Source organism: Podarcis liolepis (genome assembly GCF_965112155.1).
Source record: "Podarcis liolepis genome assembly, chromosome: 14".
NCBI classification, from domain to species: Eukaryota; Metazoa; Chordata; class Lepidosauria; order Squamata; family Lacertidae; genus Podarcis; species Podarcis liolepis.
The window spans coordinates 14,026,612-14,047,580 of record NC_139569.1 but is presented as its reverse complement, the minus strand read 5'-3'; the positions used below and the strand labels follow the sequence as shown (position 1 = coordinate 14,047,580).

The following is a 20,969-nucleotide window of genomic DNA, read 5'->3' as shown; positions in this document are numbered from 1 at the left end:
CAGAAAAACATACTGGTTATGCATGTCACAAAAGTTTGGTTTATTCTATTCTTCTATTTTAATTACTTTGTCCTCAACAGAAATACTATAAAAAAATTAAAAAGTTATATTGCAGTCCTATGCATATTGACTCAAAAGAAACACCCCCAAATTCAATGAGATTTTCTCCCATTGTAAGTGGGCATAAGATTGAAAATGTTATCATTTTTATTTTTTTAAAAACAGCTCCTGCTAAAAGTGGGAATGCAACCCTAAATGCTACTTCATTCTCAATATTGTTTTGGTGCTTAGATTATTGGAAGATCTTCATTTTAGCTGCCAGCCGACCAGGAATCAAATATCATTTTCGCCGGGACTGTGTCTTCAATCGCCATTCCTAAAATAAACAACAATTGACAACACAGTCAATAAGGATGAGGGGAACCCCACAGTATTTTCTGGAGGAAAAGACTGATCAGATCATATACAAGAATTTTAAAATCTGTCACTTCTACTGCATTCTAAAATACCCCAAAGAGTCTGCATATTAAGCAAATTTGCACATAAATTGGTCCATCTGATACAGGTGTGGGGAACCATTAATCCTCCAGATGTTGAACTCTGACCATGCTTGCTGGGGCTGATGGGAGTTGTAGTTTAGCAACAGCTGGAAGACCCAAGGCTCTAATACGATCTACACCAACTTTCTCCAGTATGCTGCCCTAGTGCCACTTCCACCAGTGCCACCACGCATTTGAAGCACATAACCTTTCCCAAATAATCCTGGGACTGTAGTTTGTTAAGAGGGCTAGGAACTGTAGCTCCCAGCATTCTTTGGAGGAAGCCGTGTGCTTTAAATCAGGGTTTCCCAAACTTGGGTCTCCAGCTGTTTTCGGGGAGGGAGGGGACTGACCACTGATCCTGCTAGCTAGGGAGGGTGGGAGTTGTAGTCCAACAACAGCTGGAGAACCAAGTTTGGGAAACCCTGCTTTAAGTGTACAGTGTGTAAAGGTAAAGGGACCCCTGACCATTAGGTCCAGTTGTGGCCGACTCTGGGGTTGCTGCGCTCATCTCGCTTTACTGGCTGAGGGAGTCGGCGTACAGCTTCCGGGTCATGTGGCCAGCATGACTAAGCCGCTTCTGGCGAACCAGAGCAGCACATGGAAACGCCATTTACCTTCCTGCTGGAGCTGTACCAAATTTATCTACTTGCACTTGACATGCTTTTGAACTGCTTGGTAGGCAGGAGCTGGGACCGAGCAACGGGAGCTCACCCTGTTGCAGGGATTTGAACCACCGACCTTCTGATTGGCAAGTCCTAGGTTCTGTGCTTTAACCCACAGTGCCACCCGCGTCCCTTGTGTAAGCAGCCTCAATTACAGTGTGTAAGCAGCCTCAATTACTCCAGAGTGGCAAAAAAGATGACAAGACCCCAAAGACCCTCACCTAATTAATTGGCCTGCTGACCAACAATTGCAACCAACCCATGTCCCATTTTCAGGAAGTTGCCCTCCATGGAGCAAGAATAAAGGCAGCATGGCCCTGCTCACTGATCAAAGGGTTGCCAGCTCCACACCCCACAGGCACAAAGTCCATCTAGACTGCCAGCTGTTCTCAGGGAAGAAAGGCACAAGCACAACTATTATTTAGCACCAAGGCTGTTCCAGAAGTACCGTATTTTTCGCTCTATAACACGCACCAGACCATAACACGCACGTAGTTTTTAGAGGAGGAAAACAAGAAAAAAAAAATTCTAAACAAAATAGTGGATATATTATTTTTGTGGTTCATGCTGTGGCCACAGACAAGTGATCTGACAGTGAGTTTGGAGTAGCCCAATGCAAAAATCCTGAGGATCCATGTGGATCCATGCTTTGTAACCACGGAGGAGGGAAGGAAGGGGAACCATGGATCCTCTGCTCACAACTGCAGCAGATCCCCCCCGCCACCCGCAGGCATTCGCTCCATAACACGCACAGACATCTCCCCTTACTTTCTAGGAGGAAAAAAGTGAGTGTTATGGTGCAAAAAATACGGTACTTTCATTCATTTAAGAACTCACTTCGAAGGGAACTACTTCCTCTGAGTCACAGCTCTAAAGCTGGTCCTGCAGAGTTCCAAAAGACAACAGAAAGGACAGCTCAGTAGGTAGAGCACAAGTCTCTTAATCTCATGGTCACGGGTCTGAGCCCCACATTGGACAAAACATTCCTGCATTGCAGGGGGTTGGAATAGATCAGGGTTTCCCTAACTTGGGTCTCCAGCTGTTTGTGGACTACAATCCCCATCATCCCTGTCCACTGGTCATGCTAGCTAGGGACGATGGGAGTTGTAGTCCCCAAACAGCTGAAAACCCAACTTTGGGAAACCCTGGACTAGATGATCCTTGTGGTCCCTTCCAATTGTTATCATTCAAGTTGTGCCTGGTGCCGATTGGCTGATGCCCCCCTTGATGTCACAAAAAACCTCCCACCCAGTTCCTGGAAAGGTTTTGCACTTTTATATTTTTTTTAAATGAGGCAAAGGAATGGATAAATGCTTAATGTGACATCTTGCCCGGAAGACAGGGCTATCGGCTACTAGCCATGATGGTCTTGTTCTCCCTTCACTGTTGGAGACTGTATGCTTCTGTTGCTGGGAATTGCAAATGGGGAGAAGAAGAAGTAGAGTTTGGATTTGATATCCCCCTTTATCACTACCCGAAGGAGTCTCAAAGTGGCTAACAGTCTCCTTTCCCTTCCTCCCCCACAACAAACACTCTGTGAGGTGAGTGGGGCTGAGAGACTTCAAAGAAGAGTGACTAGCCCAAGGTCACCCAGCAGCTGCATGTGGAGGAGCAGGGAAGTGAACCCGGTTCCCCAGATTACAAATCTACCGCTCTTAACCACTACACCACACTGGCTCTCATGAGTGCTGTGTCACTCATGCCCTGCTCTAGGGCTTCCCAGAGGCATCTGGTTGTTCTCTGTGAGAACAGGATCCTGCACTCAATGGTCTATAGGCCTGATCCAGCAGGACTCTTGCTAAGTTCTTAAGTCTTTGCGGGGGGGGGGGGATAGTTATGATCAGAGCTCAAGTAGTGTACAAAGACGAACAATACATTCATTCATCTTCGCTTCCCTGTTGATGCTAATGGCTTCTGTCTTGTGTCTTCGAGGAGGGAAAGAGGCATGTCTGCCTTTGTTAAATGGGGGGAATCCGTTGTCAGTTTGAAGATAATCGCCAGCATTCTCACGCAAGGGGGGGGATAAATAATAAAGCGTTGTCTTGCACTCTTATTCAAGCACAGCAGGGGACCATTCTTACCCAGGGACTTGAACACAGTGGTTTCCTCACGCAAAGCTGGTTTTGTTCCCAGCACCACCTCACCCAGCTCTGCAAAAATCTCTGCCTGCAAAACAAACACAGACCTTTTGTCATCTTCCGGTGCCACCTTTTTCTGAGGTTCACACTGAGCGCGGCATGGCTTTCAAAGCCAAAACAGCACCACAAGTGGAAGGTATAGAAAGACTTTGGGGAACCTGAGATTTTGCAGGAAATCCTGTGGGGTGGGGGAAGAGCTTTGGGTTCTCCCCACGCTGAGCTCTGGCCCTGCCTTTAAACACAGTTACAAGTTCCTAAGGGTTCTTAAGATTTCAGTCCCCACAGAAAACCAAGTGCACAAGCACTTGGCACCCTCAGGCAGCTAGCAGAGACTGAGGGTCAAGACATCTGCCCTGAATGGCTCAGTCTGTGTAAACCACCATTTTAACTTCCCCACAATCCCCCCGGGTGTAGAGTCACTCCTGGGGATTGTGGGAGATTAAAATGGCAGCTCCAATGGAAGTAACAATGCTACACAGGGGGATTGTGGGAAATTTAATTTGATGGAACCGGTGAGGTAAACCTGTGGTCAGCACCCCACAGAATATAAGAGTCCTTCAGAGGGTCCTTTGCCAAAATTTCCCCTCAAACTTGGGGTCATCCCCACAGAAATCTCCAAAAGTACTTGTGGCTACCTTGGGCAAAGGTGTCAGGAACTTCACTCAAAGTTTATTGGTAAAAGAAGGAGACACACAACTCTCCACCCCCCGCCCCTGCTTGCTTACCCTCGATAAAATGACATCTCCCGATTCACGGATAGCAGCCTCTCTTGAATCGACGTACAATACAGAGTTCCTCATCGCATCGTCGTCCAGCTCCCGCCAGTCAGGCCTGCTTGCTCCAACGGCTAAAAGTCAGAATCAAACAAACTGAAGATTTATCTCCCAAGATGAAAAGGGTTAATACAATCACCCCAACCTCATGGGTACAATTTGTTCACAATTGACAATTGCCTTTGAATTACTTTTGCAGAGCAGGAGCGATATTAATGCTTAACACGCAAAGGGTGCTGAATGACTCCAGGCTGAACCATGGGCTTCATTCATGCTCTTGTATCATTTACAGGAGCCACATCTACACCATATACGGAAAGCAGTATCATACCACTTTAAACAGAGATGGCTTCCCCCAAAGAACCCTGGGTGCTATAGTTTATTTAAAGTGGTTAGGAGATCCCTGTTCTCCTCACAGACCTACAATTATCTCTTTTTTTCATTTCACATTTACCGTATTTTTTGCTCTATAAGACTCACTTTTTCCATCCTAAAAAGTAAGGGGAAATGTGTGTGCGTCTTATGGAGTGAATGCAGACTGTGCAGCTATCCCAGAAGCCAGAACAGCAAGAGAGATCGCTGCTTTCGCTGCGCAGCGATCCCTCTTCCTGTTCTGGTTTCTGAGATTCAGAATATTTTTTCCCTTGTTTTCCTCCTCTAAAAACTAGGTGCGTCTTGTGGTCTGGTGCGTCTTATAGAGAGAAAAATGCAGTATTTTATTTTGCAACACAAACACATAACATTGAAAAAGAAAACTTAAAAAGAAAATACAAAAACCAATATGAAAAAGTAAAGAACATGTAACCATATTTCAGTTCTTCTTTTCTTTTAGCTGACTTCCTTCATCCTCAACGCAGGTCTGCTTTTATATTTAGTAAACTGTTTCCTTTGCACTTCGTCCCCCCCCCCTTTCTTTCTTTTTTAAGCTTTTATACCATAATTTGTTTTGCAAAACTTAATCAAAACAAGTCCAGGTATTAATTTGAGGGCACTGCTTTTTAAGATAATCTCTGTATTTTCCCCATTCTTTTTGAATTTTTGTTTAGACTGACCCCTAATTGCATCTGTCATTCTAACCAACTCAATGTAGTCAAATAATTTTTCTTGCCATTCTTTTTTTGTTGGTGCTGTCTCATTTTTCCAATTTTTTCCAATTAGGGTTCTCACTGCCACTGTTGCATATAGGAATTATTTTCCTGTTTTCCCTAATGATATCTGAATCTAGTATACCCAATAAGAAAGCTTCTTCCTTTTTTCTTTTTCTTTTTACAAAAGTTTGTTTAAATATTTTATTTAACTCTTCATATACCATATGCCAGAAACCCTTAATTTTGTCACAGGTTCACCTACAATTCTCAATGAAACCTATGAACCTAGACTGGCCCCACCTCCGAGACCACTTCCCACATGAAATCCTGCCTGCGAAGATGGAAGCAGTTTGCTCAGACTGGCTCCATTCATCCTAAGCTGGGATAGCTCAGTTGGTAAAGCCTGAGACTCTTAATCTCAGAGTCATGGTCAAAAGTTTTCTGCATTGCAGAGGGTTGGACTCGATGAGCCTTATGGTCTCTTCCGACCGAGAGACAACAGGGCTGCTTAAGGTGCCCCGACTACAAAATTTCAGAAATCAAGAGAGATATAGCTGCACCAGCAGCATATCTCTTTTGTCTTGTATCCAAAAATGCAAGAAGGGCTTTTACACTTGCCAGAAGCTCGGCTCTGCCCTTGGAAGGATCCTTTTAAAAAGTCCCATATGACCAGAGAATTTGCGCCTGTCCTTTGGGGGATATAGGAAGCCCTGAACACATATTTTTTAGATGTCCCTTTTACGACGAGGCACCTAGAGAAACCATTGACCACCTGCTCGTGAGGCTTACTGACCTCCCGGTAAAGCAAAAATTTGATCTTCTCCTGTTAGGCAAATACCACAAGACGACCCGGATTGTCGCCAGATTCTGCACACAGATCTGTAGGCGCAGACCATCCCGATTCAATCTAGTTTGTTAAGAAAAGTCCCAAACCCGGACCCACGGGCGACTTTGGGTCATTTCTCTAAGGTAGTCTATTTTAAAGTTTTTATGTGTTTATATGCCTATCGCACTTTTAAACTTAAAATCTATTGTTGTATATTGTTTTCAATGTTTGTTTTGCTAATGGGATTGTAGTTCCATTTGTGTTTCTGAAGCTGGTCTCTGGGGGTAATAAATTTCATGTTCACCTGGTCTCTTCCAACTCTATAATTCTATGGTTTTATGCTCCCCAGCTCCAGCCACTTCAAGTTCACCCAAGAGCGGAAGTGGCAAGCATACCAAAATGGAGGCAGGGTCTATTTGGTAGCACAAGATCTCCCAGCCCCAAGTCTTCTCCTCACAACGAGGAAGCCAGACTTCTCATGTGCAATCCCAGACCCACAGATTTTGAGCCATATGATGCATGGAGGGGGACACTTCTGCAGTAAGAATATCCCCTAGCATTTAGATCCCTCCCATTCAGCTAGTGCGGCTTGCAGGGCACCTTACGAAGACATAGCTCTAAAGCAGCCTTTCTCAACCAGTGGGTCCCCAGATGTTGTTGAACTACAACTCCCACCACCCCTAGCTAGCAAGGCCAGAGCTCAGGGGTGATGGGAGTTGTAGTCCAACAACATCTGGGGACCCACAGGTTGAGAACCGCTGCAAGGGAAACGGGAAAGGGGGCTGGGGGAGGAAAAAGCAAATTCACACATTCTTCTGCTTAACAGTTCTTCAACTTACAGTTGATGCCACTGGTGGTTCTGGCTGTCTTGCCCTCCATAAAGAACATATGACTGCTTTACATATGTTTGTGAACTGCTTCAGGGTGTCTTGTTGCAAATGAGTCGTAAATGAAATTGACCAAAATTAATTCCAATGAAAAGAGCTCCCATCAGCTCACAGCAAAAATAAAAAATAAAAATAAATAAAGAGCAGTCCTTCCCCAGAAGCACTCTTTCCCCTCAGATAAGATCCTGCCATACAGTTCTTCCTTCAGACAACTGGCATGATGTTAGTCAGAATCCTCACAAGAGGCGATAGAATCTTACACTACTGGCTTAGCTATTTGGCAAAGTGTTTTGTTTTGTTTTAATGTACCAATGTGGTGCACTTTCAACCCATCATCTAGTTGAAAGCCCTGACACATGTGACAATATTTGATTGAATCACTTGAAATTTTAGGAGAGATTTTGCTGTAGGGATGTTATTGTTTTTTGTTTTCATCCAAAACCTATAATTAAGGAGAATGAGCCACCATCAGCCTCCTTTTAAGAGGATATAAAAATGTGACAGTAAGTGGCTATACAAACAGAGAAAGACTCACATATTTTTCTGAAAACCTGCTCAACCATTAGGAATGAGTTCCCTGGGGTGACACAAGGAGAAGCAGCGCTTTGTTTATGTGTTGCGGTGGTGAACGAGGACACCAATTGTCCCCTGACCCTTCGTGGTGTGCCTCTACACAATATGAAGAATCCATCACACAAAGCATTGATTATGAAGGGGTGGGTGGAAATCGGTCAGACAGTGATGAAATCTCGAATTGCACCTCCCATTCGCTTCCATGAATCCCTTTCTATGTCCTTTGCAGACAACGCAGGGCAGAAGTGGAGTGGGCGATATGATGCAACTAGATTCTACTCAGAGAAGAAATTAATGCACACGGTTAACTGAGGTTCATTAATCTCAATGGGTGTAATATAAAGAAAGGAGACATCTGCAGGGACCTTTTAACCCTGGGAGGTCACTCCAGGAAGTAAAATGAGAATAAACCAGAGTTCAAAAAATTTTTCCAATAAAGAACCGGTGGGTTCTTCATCTGCTGTGAAGGTATTAATCAGAGAATAGAGTCAAAACCTGAAAAGAGATGTGATTGGTCCCTACTCAGAGAACTCACAATGGAAGGAGGAGCCAACTCCTAGAAGCCGAGGTCCTGTCCCCCCCAATAATATACTTGAGGGGGCTGCCCCCAGTGGTGTAGCGTGGGGGTGCAGGGGGGGCCGGCCGCACTGGGCGCAACATCTGGGGGTTCGGGTTAGGGGGCGCAAATCCACGGGTTAGGGGGCGCAAATTACTTGCCTTGCCCCGGGTGCTGACAACCCACGCTACGCCACTGGCTGCCCCTCAAAGTTCATGGGCATTGCTGTTCAAATGGGATGTGCACGCTGTGTCTTGTGATTGACAGGGCAGGGTGGGGCGGTTCCTACCTAGGGCCCCCCAATATTATATTCAAATTGATGTGCCTATCATGAAATTATGTACTGAGTAATTCGTGAATGTGGAATACAGGTGAGCCTCAGGAATGTTTTTATGTTTTCTACATTGTGTAGAAGCGAATCCTACCGATTTTAACAGACTGCAGTACAATGTTAGTGTGCCTCGCATCGATATTGTAAACAGATTAGCACCCCCTCTTTAAAACCAGTTAATCTGGATCAGCTAATCCTTTGCAAGATGCTTTAGCTAAAGCTCATTAAAGCAAGGTGCTTTTCTTTTTTCCTTTTCCAACTCAGCCTATTTCTGTGAGCAGTGCTAACACTTTTGTTGAATGTTGACGGCCAATCTTGCACCACACCTAGATCCTTCTGCTCAAGGTTAGGACAACAGTCTCACTACTCCACTTATGCTACTGCTTCCGACTGTTTCTTGGGAAGAAAGGCTTGTTGTCACCGCCAACCAGCTGATAAGAGCATATGTACCTAAGAGTCTGGTGGATCAGGTTGATGGCCCATCTAGTCCAGCCTCCTGGTCTCATGGTGGCCAATCAGATGCCTGAGGGAAAGTCCCCAAGCAGGACCTGAAGCCACAGCTCTCTCCCCTTCCTGTGGTTGCCAGCAAATGGTATGCAAAAGTGTTGCTACCTCTGACCATGGAGGCAGAGTATAGCCATCAAGGCCAACAGCCATCAATTTCCCCCTCCTCCATCATGGTGACAGCAGGAGATGGACAAGTGAGTGGCTTTGCCCAGCTGAGATGTTGGCCAGGGAGGGGGAATCAAGGATCCTGACCCCTTGCTTTAAATCCTTCAGTAAAGGAGAGTCCATCACTTCTAAAGGAACCTGCTTCTGTGTTGAACAGCCCAAATTATTTGGAAGATCTTCCTAACGTTTAACCCAAAAACCCTCCCTTATCACTTTAAGGAGCTGTTTGGGAACACCAGAAAACAGGTCCCATCCCCCCTAGTATTTGGACCACATCACGCTCCCTGGTTCCAACAAAGTCAACCACCACTTTAAGTATCCAGAGAGGGAGAAATCCATACACAAAGCATACATTACCGTTGATATGGGCCCCGGGCTTCACCCATTCTCCGTGCAAAATTGGCTTTGTTGCCATCGTGACTGTTACGATCACATCCGCCCCGGTGACAGCCTCCTGAGCAGAAGAGCAGACTTGGACTGGCCCATGAACCGAGCGCGCAAACTTCTCTGCCTTCTCCTTGGTCCGATTCCAGATCTTCACCTACAAGGGAAATGGAGCGGCTGGTCTTTGACCCTCTCGGGAACTACATAAAATCTTGGCCTCAAGGAAGTCCTACAATGTGGACAGGGGACATGTGGACACTTTTCCAAGACAGTGTAAACACAAGAAAATGCATAAAATTAATTTGCCAGTCCCTAATGCATTCCTCAGCCATGCTTGGCCCCATACAATGGCAGTGAGGTCCGGGACCAGGCAAAAGAAGCAGCAACATGCAATCAGAAGATGGACAGTGGCTTCAGGTGTTATAACAGGGTATTTTATATCCCCAGGATCATAGAATCATAGATCTGGAAGGAAACTGGAAGGTACCCCAAGGGTCATCTAGTCCAATCCCTTGCAGTGGAGGAATCATACAGATGGCCATCCAACCCCTGTTTGAAAACCTCCAATGAAGGAGAGTCCACCACCTGCCCAGGTACAGTCTTACCTCGGTTGATGAATGCCTTGGGAGTCAAACATTTTGGCTCCCGAACGCCACAAACCTGGAAGTGAGTGTTCTGGTTTGCAAACGTTCTTTCGGAACCCGAACATCTGCTGTGGCTTCCACAGCTTCTGATTGGCTGCAGGAACTTCCTGCAGCCAATCAGAAGCTGCACCTTGGTTTCCAAACATTTTGGAAGTTGAATGGACTTCCGGAACGGATTCCGTTCAGCTTCCAAGGTACGACTGTAGTCCTTTCCACTATCAAACAGCTCTTACTGTCAGTGAGTTTTTCCTAATATTTAGTTAGACTCTCCTTTCTTGTCACTTGAATCCATTGGTTCAGATCCTAACCTCTGGAGCAGCAGAAAACAAGCTTTCTCCATCTTCCATGTGCCAGCCCTTGAGATGTTTGAAGACGGCTCTCATATGTCCACTCAGACTTCAAATCAGCCAATCCTAGGCTTCTTAGAGGTCTATTTTTTTGCTCCAAGAGGTGAAACGAAAGGTGGGTGGTCTCTTGCCTCCACAGCTGAATTTTATTATTGCCTCTGCAGTTGAATGGCATTCTTGTAATTGCTATAATCTCAAGTGGGCCTGGCTAGCCAAGGAGATAAGCAGGAGTCAACAATCTGTGCACACACTCTAAGGTAGCCAGGCCAGAATGTCTACAAAGTAATCCCAACCTTTCCTTACTCTCTCCTCCCTTGTAGCACCAGGCCAGGCCTTGCCACCCCCACCAGGCACTAATCTGGCACAGGATCCCTGTTCCCATCAAAAACAACAGAGAGTTCATTTCTGGAACGGAAAACAAATCCCCAGGCTACATCTTCAGCAGCTTTGAAAAACATGGAAATCATGGAAGTCAATTTGCTGGCAACGGTTTCTTTTTTCATCCCTGTAATGCTGATGCTGACTTTGTTCTCTATCTGATTTTCTCCGCAGAATGAGGAGAAATGAAAGAAGAAAATAGTAATTAACTCTGTAAGCTAGACTGTTGAAAGAGAAACTTATACAATATTGTAGTATACCTAAGAACCCTTGATAATTGGTTTGATTTTATCAATGCTGCAGCCTCTGCTAAAATGTCTTATTCTTTCTTTGCAAAACTGGGGGCGGGAGGAACAAATCCCTGAGAGGCTGAGATGCCCTCAGATATATCTTCTTCCTTAACTCTATGCCATGATTTACACTTGGCTCCAGCTGGTGAAATTCAGGGTCCTAAGAAACAAAGTGGGACGTGGGTAGCGCTGTGGGTTAAACCACAGAGCCTAGGACTTGCCGATCAGAAGGTCGGCGGTTCGAATCCCCACCACAGGGTAAGCGCCCGTTTCTCGGTCCCTGCTCCTGCCAACCTAGCAGTTCGAAAGCACATCAAAGTGCAAGTAGATAAATAGGTACCGCTCCAGCGGGAAGGTAAACGGCGTTTCCGTGCGCTGCCCTGGTTCGACAGAAGTGGCTTAGTGATACTGGCCACATGACCCGGAAGCTGTATGCTGGCTCCCTCGGCCAATAAATCAAGATTAGCGCCGCAACCCCAGAGTCGGTCACAACTGGACCTAATGGCCCAGGGGTCTCTTTACCTTTAAGAAACAAAGCAGATCCCACAATCTTGAAGTATGCCCACCCCTGATTAAGAGATTAAGGGGGGAGGGACCAAAAGGTGCCGGACAAACCAACAGGTACTCTGTATGTGGTAGAAATGCCTAAGGCAAAGGCTATTGTTGAGTGGTAAATTTGTTAAAAAATAAATAAAAATCAGCTGGTTTAATTGAACTTCCTACCTCCTTAAACGAGAACATCTCTGTGAAAATCTCATAGTGGCTGTAGGCTTGAACACCAGCTCCTAGGATACACAGCACTTCGGAATCCACCGGCATTAAGTACTGAAAATATATCCAACAGGGGAAGGTAAAAAACTTGTTCCTATGGCACCTTTCATATTAACAACTTTTGCCAACCCTAAAGTCCATGGCCTTCTATCGGGTAGGGAACACCCAATCTGCTGGTCAATCCTGGCCTGCTGGGTGGGGGGTGTTTCCAATTTGGCCCACCATGCCATTTTCCAGGGCCGTCTTTACCCGGGGGTGCAAGGGGTGCGAGACACCTGGGTGCTGAATTCTGTGAGGTGCCAGGTGTCCACTGCTGAACCCACCTAAGCTCTTAACTATCTACCTGTTATGAAATAATAAATAATTTTGATAAGCTGGAAAAACAAAATACATATATACCTAGGTATTACCGAAATGCATACCTACTATTTCACTAAAGCGGCGCTTGTCATTCACAATGGCAGCGCTTGTCAGACTCAACAATGGCTCTTGACATTAACACTTGAAATCAACTCTTACATAAAAATATTATGTTAGGTGCCTAAACAATACTTGTTTAGTGTGGTGTATTGTATATAAATGTACTGCATAAGTGTATTGTAAATAAATGAGCAAATAAAAAAGTTTGTTTCTTTCTCCTCCCTTCTTTCGTAAACAATAAATAAGGAGCAAGCGTGGTGTCTGACATAAGCATAATAAAAGTTAATTTGGGGGCTAAACTAAATTTGGGGGCTCTGTGTGGATTTTTGCTAAAGACACTGCTGCCGTATTCCCCAAACCACAGTCCCTTTCTTCATCCCACTTAATAAAAAGCACCCACCTTGGTGGCTATCGCAGAAACAGCCGCTGTCCGTTTGGCTGTTATGACGCTACCATCCATGACCTTTCCAAAGGAGAACATCAAACAGAACGAAAAGAAAAACGGCAAGATGGAAGTTAAATACAAAATGCTTTTCCTCAGGCGGACAAGGCCCATCAATCCAACACCTTCAAGTTGTATCATGCCACTTTAAACAGTCATGGCTTCCTCCCAAAGGATCCTGGGAAGTGTGGCTTGTTAAGCTGAGAGGCATTAGGAGATCCCTGTTCCCTGCAGAGAGCTACAATTCCCAGATTGGATTGACAAACAATCCCTCCTCCAAGGGAATGCCCCTCACACACTGATAGAGGCGAGGGCCATGCTCTTCTCCGCCATACATGTGACAGGCAGTGGTGACTAGGGCGCTTTGGGACTGATTGGGAGGGAGGCAAGGAGTCCAACAGTAGGTGGCACCAGAGATAATGACAGACAGAGCCTGTCTATCCCCTAGTTTTGTCCCCATCTCCTACCTGATGGGTTCTGCAAGCACAACTCTGAGATTAGGGAAGAGGAGGAGGAGAAAACTGACAGCCGGGGCCGCCTCATGGACTGAATGCAAGGAAAAAGGCAGGCAGGAGGTCAGGTGGCTGAGGGCAGCCTGAGGCTGGTGGGGCTAAAGCGGTTCAAATTGTGCTCACTGTTGCCTTGGGAGACTTACAGCTTTGAGAGTGCCGTTGCTTGGCTCAAACAGGAGCACTGTTGCTTGATGGGAAGGAACTGCAGGATCCGTCACGTGCTCATAAAAGGTCACCAGCTTGGTTGTCAAAGCGTCATCTTTCTCGCTGTAGGCAGGCATGATCCCTAAAAAGCTTACAAGCAGAAGGCAGAGGTGGCGCGATGATCATTCAAGTGTGGTCTCTTCCCTCAGCAACTAAGCTAGCAAGTTAATCTAAAACTTTAAAGAATGTGTAATGAATAACTTAAGCCACCAGGGTTGGAAGAAAGTTCGAGGGCTCTTTCATAAGTGCTGGCCAGTGTGGCCATCTGCTTTTAGTGGCGCCCATCCGGGAGGAGTCCTAGAAAGCTTATTTTCATGGTGCCAGCAGCTCCAGGAGGTAACAGTTTTCCCCTGCCAATGCCTTCATTGACACACACTGCCAAGCCAACGCCTGGCACAGGGAGGACCAGAGATTTCCTACCCCTGTTTTATAGGCAGCCCAAGGCAGGTATCAGCGAAAGACCTTGGAGATTATTTCTATGTTCATTTCTTTATTGAATTTTTACCCTGCCTTGTCGCGAATTCTCTGTGGTGCTTTAGCAGAAATGCTCAGAGTTCCAGGTTCTTCAGTGCAGTGCAGTATATTTATTGTGAGCTATATATACACAAATATATACAATAATCTACAGGCTGTAATACACGAGCAGTTCATACAGCCAGAGTACCTGGCTGCACCTTAAGGCAAATAGGAAAACCTTTCTATCTCTCTCTCTCTATCTCTCTCTCTGACCACACTCTTCTACATACACTGTTACTGCTGGACAGGTTTCCCTTTTAAACTGATGACAGCCAGTCAACTGACAGCACATAACTGCTGAGTCTTTCTGACTCAGCACTTCCATAGGAAGTATTGTAGGCTGATCGCATCAGCCAGTTGCATCAACTAGCAAACTCAAACCTGCAGACTTACAATCTCACACAGCATTCTGTGAATTCCTCCCAAAGAAACCCAGGGTGGCAAGAAACCTCAAGCAAATCGCCACAGATGCAAGCGTTCAGGAACTTGTTTTCTCTTTCCCCCCACAAAAGAAGTCTTGTAAAATCGCAGGCTAAGCTTTTACAACAATTTGATTAAAGTTCAGCAAAGCAGGTTGGCAGGTCTGCTGTGGGTGTGTGAATTTGGAGAGCAGCATTTTCTGGGAGACAGTCCACACACACACACACACACACACACACACACACACACACACTGTTGCCACAATCAATCTGTTCTCATGTTCTAGCAGACCACAAGGCTCCTGACTGTCATTATCAACAGCTCACAATTTGGTTAGATCATTTTTATGTGCAAAGTGCTTGGGTGACTGAATTCTACTTGGAAAGAACAACAGTTTGGAACTGTACAGAGTCAATCAAACCAGAAACCTGTGTGCCATCAGCACAGTGAGCATTCATGACAGCAGCATCTGGGCACAACAAAGATTTTGGGGACATCCTAAAGACTCAGAGTGCAACCATAACACCCTGATTAATGTCAAAAGCACAGGCAGTCAAGAAACTGGCACAGAGAGTCCCAAAAATGGGCATTATGGGGTGTGCGGCAGAACTGGGTCAACCACAGATCTGCAGGATCCTAAGCAAATCAGTTCCCCAGAGAAGGGCTCAATTACACCACCTTGAAAGATTACCAAAAAAATGTTCCTACATCTTCCAACTTGGCCAGCAGGCTGTGGATGCTTCATAAGCTGGCTTCATTAATTACGAACCTTGAATTTTGGGTCCCCTCCATACGGGTGCCAAAGTTTTGCAGCTGCTTTGTAGCGCAAACCCTGCGTTTTGTAGTGTGCCATGCCCCCAACTGAGTAATTGATACATCAAGCTGTGGTTCAAAGTTAACACCCAGAAATCCAGCCTTGTCCAATTCACTCCAAACTGGTGCCAAAGTTTTATAGCTGTGTTGTAGGGTTTTGTTGTTTTGGGGCTTGCAGTTAATGAAGCTTCCCAGGTCGCCTTCCAAAAATTCTCTGCCCATCTACAATCCTATGCCCACTTTCCTGGGAGTAAGTCCCATTGAACAGGGCTTACTTCAGAGAGCACACAGAGGCATAGAATTGTAGAGTTGGAACATACCTAAAGGGTCAACTAGTCCCCAATGCTGGAATTACATGTGCAGGCATGCACTCAAATGTGCGTTCATGGACTCTAGGGTTCAAAAGGGAACAAAATGGGGAAAGTACAGCCTTTGATGACTGTAGGTAAAGATTTTCTAAAAAGCAAAAGTGACCCTTTGCAATAGGTACTAGACAGACAGCACAATTCTATGCATGTTCATTCACAAAGTTGGATGCAGGCATTAGTCGTGCTTAGAGCGGACCCCATGAAATCACTTGAACTTAAAGTTAGTAACCTCTGAGACCACAACTCAGCACTGCTCACTCCCTTTCTTCCCTGTGCAGTGAAAACAGCAATTGCTTTTATTATGAACACAGTATGAAATTCAGCAAAATAAAACCCAACAATTATATGACTATGCTTGAAACTGGTTTGTACACGCCCAACTGGATTCCTTATTCTGTTGTATTTAGTTTACTGAACATTAACCTGTGCTAATTTTAAATATATATGGTTTAAAACTTGTAAATTGTGTGTGTGTAAGAATAGTTATTTCTTCTTCGTTGTTTGTCTTTTTAAATTGCTAAGTTGCCCCATCGATCTCAACACATCTACTCAAAGCATGACTAACACCACGATTTTTAACCATGTCTACTCAAGGTCCATGGGGTCACGAAGAGTCGGACACGACTAAACGACTAAACAACAACAACTCAAAAGAATGCGTTACTGAATGCATAGGGAGCTCATTCCCAGGTAAAGTGGGTTTAGGATAGCTGACTATGTTTGGATCCAACCTATAACCAGATCCCATTGATTTACTCCCAGAGAAGCCCACAGAGTGCTGCGGGCACAGAAAGATCCCAGTTTCTCCAGGTTAATTTCGTCCGCTTCATGAACATCCGTAGGAAACGTCAACCAGCTTTAGTCGTGCTGGGAGCTGACCCGCGGCTGAAATTCTTGGAACGAATTCCACCGGGTCTCCTCTTATGTAAGCCTTAGTTGGATTGCATTCAACTAACTTGTACTCAGAGCGGACCAGTTAATAAGCGTGAATAAGTGGGGTCCATTAGATCCAATGGGTCTACTCAGAGTAGCATTAACTTGAATCCAGGAGTGCCAGCTCCCGCGACCGTGGATACCCTGGGTCGTGGGTGCCAGGCACGCTGCACCGAAATATGTGGGTGCCCGGCCCCTTCATGGGGAATTTTGTGGGTGCTGGGGCACCCAGAGCCCCAAATAATTAGTCCCTATGCTTGAATCAAACTCATTATATTTATTGCATGTCATGGCGGGCGGGGGGGACATCCCTACAAACCGACCCCCCCCCAAAAAAACCCACATGACCTGGGGATATACCTAGCAGGAAATCCCCATCCCGATCCCGAGTCCTCACCCGCTGTACTTCTGGATCGGCACCACGGTGCGCACCGGCTGCACGACGCCTCCCTCGGCGCCGCTGGAGAAGTTGGCCAGGGCCGTGGCCAGGGCGGGGATGAGGCGGCTGGCGGCGGGGAAATGCTTCTCCACTTCTCCGGCCGCCAGGAAAACGGGAGGCGGCACGGCGTGGCTCATGGTGGGGACTGCGGAGAGCAGAGGCGGCGGCGCCCGGTGCCCCTCGAGTGAGAGCCGCCCGCTGCCAGGCGCCCCCACCCGCCCCGTCTCGCCGCCCGAGAGGCGGCGGCGCCCAGCGCCCCCTGGCGGACGAGACGCCTGCTGCTCCCGACGGAGCTGCTCCGGGACCTCTGAGCAGGGAACCCCCAGGAAGGTCTTCGGAGGGTTGCCAGCTTCGATCTGGCAAAATACAGTACCGGTTGGGGGAAGCGTGCGTTCCCCCCCCCCCGCACCCGGTGCTGAAGTGACTTCATCCCCCCCCCCCAATTTTTTTAATTGATTTTCCAAATTTATCACAAACATCAGAAAACAAATAACAAGCAAACAAAAATTCTAACTATAATAGTTCCACTTTTGTTAACATTGTTAGGTGACTTCCTCAAATCCCCCTGGCTGAGTTTCTATGTATATCATTGTAACAGTTTTCCACAACTAATTTCTCATAAAATTTACTTAGTCAATTAACCTCTTTCTTTTTTTATTTTAACTTTAGATATATTATTCTATAACATCACATATTTAAATCCTAAGCCAATCTGCTAAGTATTTACTTGCAAGTATTTCTATTTAAGTTATCTTGGCAAGTATTTCTATTTAAGTTATCTTGGCATATTTAGCTAAATAGTCTTTAAATTTCATCCATTCCTCCTGGTACTCCTCCTCCTTCTGGTCTCGGACTCTTCCAGTCAGGTCGGCTAGCTCCCAAAAGTCCATCATCTTCATCCAGGGACGCGGACTTATAAAAAATATTGGGGGGGCCCCGGGAAAGCTCATGAATAATAAATAAGCTCATGAATATGCAAATAAAGTGACGCCGCCTCCTCGTGAGCGAATAGGGGAGAGCGTGCTGCGCCTATTAATCAGCTCCGGAGCGGAAATTGGGTGGAGCTTTTGCTCGGGAGGGAGGGCAGGAGGCATGCAGCCCGACCCTGTGCATTTTGGGCTGGCGGAGGGGCGGCGATGGCGCTCTGCTGGAGGGGCGCCGGAGATTATTGGGGGGCGGAGCCCCCCCAAACGAATTTTTGAGGGGGCTCGGGCCCCCTCAAGCCCCATGGAGTCGGCGCCTATGTCTTCATCTGCCATTCATCCACTGTTGGCACTTCTTGTGTTTTCCAATTTTTAGCCAGCAAAATCTTAGCAGCAGTTGTGGCATACAAAAACAATCTAACATCTTTCTTGGGCAATTCCAAACCTATTATTCCAAGAAGAAAGGCCTCTGGTTTCTTAATAAATGTATATTTCAGCATTTTTTTCAATGCTGAAGTGACTTCAAAGCAAATAAACTGCAATCTGCTGCAACCTAACGGGGTGGCCCTCTGGAATTTGTCACACACACAAATACCTGAATTTGTAAATCTGTCTGCACTTGGCTACCCAGAGCCCTGGGCGTAGCCAAGGGGAGCAGGGAGGGGCAACTGCAACCCATTAAATCAATCAAATTCAATAATAATACATAGCAAACTGAGGTTCGCCCCCCACAACAAAAATCCTGGCTAGACCCATGCCCAGAGCTTATGCATGACTTCCATTGTTGGAAGTTGCCCAGAGTGGCTGGGGAAGCCCAGCCAGATGGGTGGGGTACAAATAATAAATTGTTGCTGCTGTTGTTGTTGTTGTTGTTGTTGTTGTTGTTGTTATTCCACGCACCCTTTCGAACACATGCGTTTGGAGAGGATCCCTAACTTGGCAGACAGACAGACAGACAGAGAAGACCTGAAATAAAGGACAAAACTGTATCATTACAGGACATAGCATTTTACATTACAATATGGGACAATCCTGTATTATACAGGACAGGTGGCAACCCTGCTTGGAATGGATCTACTATGAATCAAATGAAACTTAAGCTTCAGGGCACCTAATCCTGGAGGAGCCCCAGAAACGACTTTAGTCCACATTGCTTAACCTTTTGGGGTCTACTAGACCCAACTGGAGTCGCACGACTCAAATTGATTATTATTTTTATTGTATATATATCAAAAGCCCCAAAGTCAGCAGCACAGGTGTTGTAAAGGTGTGGTGATCTGTCAAGGAACAACCCCATTGAAGAAGGCAACAGTGGTTACCAAGACCTTGTTGTCACTTGTGAAGGTTAGTCATGCCTATTGATTTCAATGGGTTGCCCATAACTAACTTTTACTCATAGCTGGCCTGTTGATATTAATAGAGCTAAGTTAATCATATCTTAATTTCAATGGCTCTGCTCCGAGTAGGTCCAACAGTGCATACAACCCAAAGGCTTTTTTATTAGGCATTCCAGGCTGTGAAACTCCCTTCCCAGATGGTTCCCTTGACTCTTGCACTCTTAAGCTAAAGGAAGATCCTAAACCCTTTTGACTCTGCCAGACTTAAACTGTGGATTAATGTCCAGCCTCCCTGTTTTTATGCTCAGATGTTTGGTCTATGCTTTGGGTCCTGTTGTGCAAATCAGACTTCTGTCATTCCAACTGGGTTTGCGTGTTTTCCTGTCATTTTGCTTTACTGTACTTCATGAACTCAAGAAAAGCAGGGAATGTATTGTGATGAAGATAAAAATAAAAAAAAATTAATAAAAACTATTTAAGAAAAGAAAAGCAGGGAATGAATTTTGAAATATAAACTATGTGCAAGAGTGTGCATGAGAAAGAGTGAATCTTCTGTTGACGGATGACTTGTAGATCATCCTGGGTTTCTTCAGAGCCACTGTCTTATGGTGCTTTTAGACCTCCCAGGACAAGTGCTCTCATCAAGCTCCCCCCCCCCAGGAATCCTGGGAACTTTATGTACTTTGTTAAGGATTCCGAGAATTGTAGATGCAGGTGGCGCTGTGGGTTAAACCACAGAGCCTAGGGCTTGCCAATCAGAAGCTCGGCGGTTCAAATCCCCACAACGGGGTGAGCTCCTGTTGCTTGGTCCCTGCTCCTGCCCACCTCGCAGTTTGAAAGCACGTCAAAGTGCAAGTAGATAAATAGGTACCACTCCGGCGGGAAGGTAAACTGCATTTCCGTGCGCTGCTCTGGTTCGCCAGAAGCGGCTCAGTCATGCTGGCCACATGACCCGGAAGCTGTACGCCGACTCCCTCGGCCAATAAAGCGAGATGAGTGCTGCAACCCCAGAGTTGGCCACGACTGGACCTAATGGTTAAGGGTCCCTTTACCTTTACCTTAAGCGGAAAACACAGTTCCCAGGATTCTTTGGGGGAAGTCATGTGCTTTAAATGCATGGGGTGAACTTCCACTCCTCCTGCAAGGGTCATAATTTAACTTGCGCCCCCCAAACTGCAGTGGGGCACGTACAAGACTTGGCTGCAAAGGCGCTTTAAAATGTGTGCTCCTGGTTGTTCCTTGACAAGTGGGTGGCAGTTTCTGGATGGTAGTACCGCAAATCACCTTTACAGAGAGAACAAAAGAAATGAATAGAGCATGCTTTAAAACAGCTGCAGCTGTCGCTCCCGATCCTCGAGAATTAAAACAATGTGAAGATTTATCAGAATTAAGGTTAATGTCCTTTCTTCTTCAAATGCAAGGGAGGAGGGGGGAGAGAGAAAATCAAATTTGCGAAACGCTCGTGAGTTATAACTTAGGTGGCTGGAGGGTCAGCCCGCGATCTAACTGCGCACAGCAGAGTTTTTAGTCCTCAGGTTCTGTTTTCGTCCTTTGCCATCCAGGATTCTACCAACTGCAAATGAGAACCGGACGTGTATGATGATTCTTAGCGGTGAACGATTATCGCCTTCATGGACTGGCCTGGGACGCTCTAGCCGCTTTCCTCTCCTAGTTTCCATGCTGGAACAACGTTCCCCTACCTCTACGGGGCGGGGGCGTTTCCCTAGTCGCAGGCGCTGGGCGCATAGACGCGAGATTATAGAAAGGCTCCGCTTTCTCT

General features: G+C 46.0%; 1 protein-coding gene across 2 annotated transcripts; it reads right to left on the bottom strand.

Annotated features, from left to right (window-relative positions):
- Positions 1–16: 16 nt before the first annotated feature.
- CRYM (crystallin mu) lies at positions 17–17,175 on the bottom strand. Of its 2 annotated transcripts, XR_014518924.1 has the most exons (9): positions 16,888–17,151; positions 13,380–13,530; positions 12,683–12,745; positions 11,815–11,916; positions 9,406–9,589; positions 4,068–4,189; positions 3,286–3,370; positions 2,519–2,613; positions 17–376 (listed from the first exon to the last, which is right to left on the bottom strand). XR_014518924.1 is itself a non-coding variant. In XM_083474530.1 (8 exons), exons 1-8 carry the CDS (start codon positions 17,064–17,066, stop codon positions 312–314), a joined length of 951 nt encoding a protein of 316 aa, XP_083330656.1. In that variant the 5' UTR covers positions 17,067–17,175; the 3' UTR covers positions 17–311. The 2 variants fall into 2 exon arrangements, 1 of the variants encoding a protein (XP_083330656.1); XM_083474530.1 differs by lacking the exon at positions 2,519–2,613 and having other exon boundaries at positions 16,888–17,175.
- Between the last annotated feature and the right edge of the window lie 3,794 nt (positions 17,176–20,969).

Coding starts and splice junctions, on each gene's coding strand:
- CRYM (XM_083474530.1), bottom strand. CDS start 17,066: ATGAGCCACGCCGTGCCGCCTCCCGTTTTCCTGGCGGCCGGAGAAGTG. Junction 13,531..16,887: donor CCGATCCAGAAGTACAGCGG/GTGAGGACTCGG, acceptor TCTGCTTGTAAG/CTTTTTAGGGATCATGCCTG. Junction 377..3,285: donor CACTGTGTTCAAGTCCCTGG/GTAAGAATGGTC, acceptor TGTTTATTTTAG/GAATGGCGATTGAAGACACA.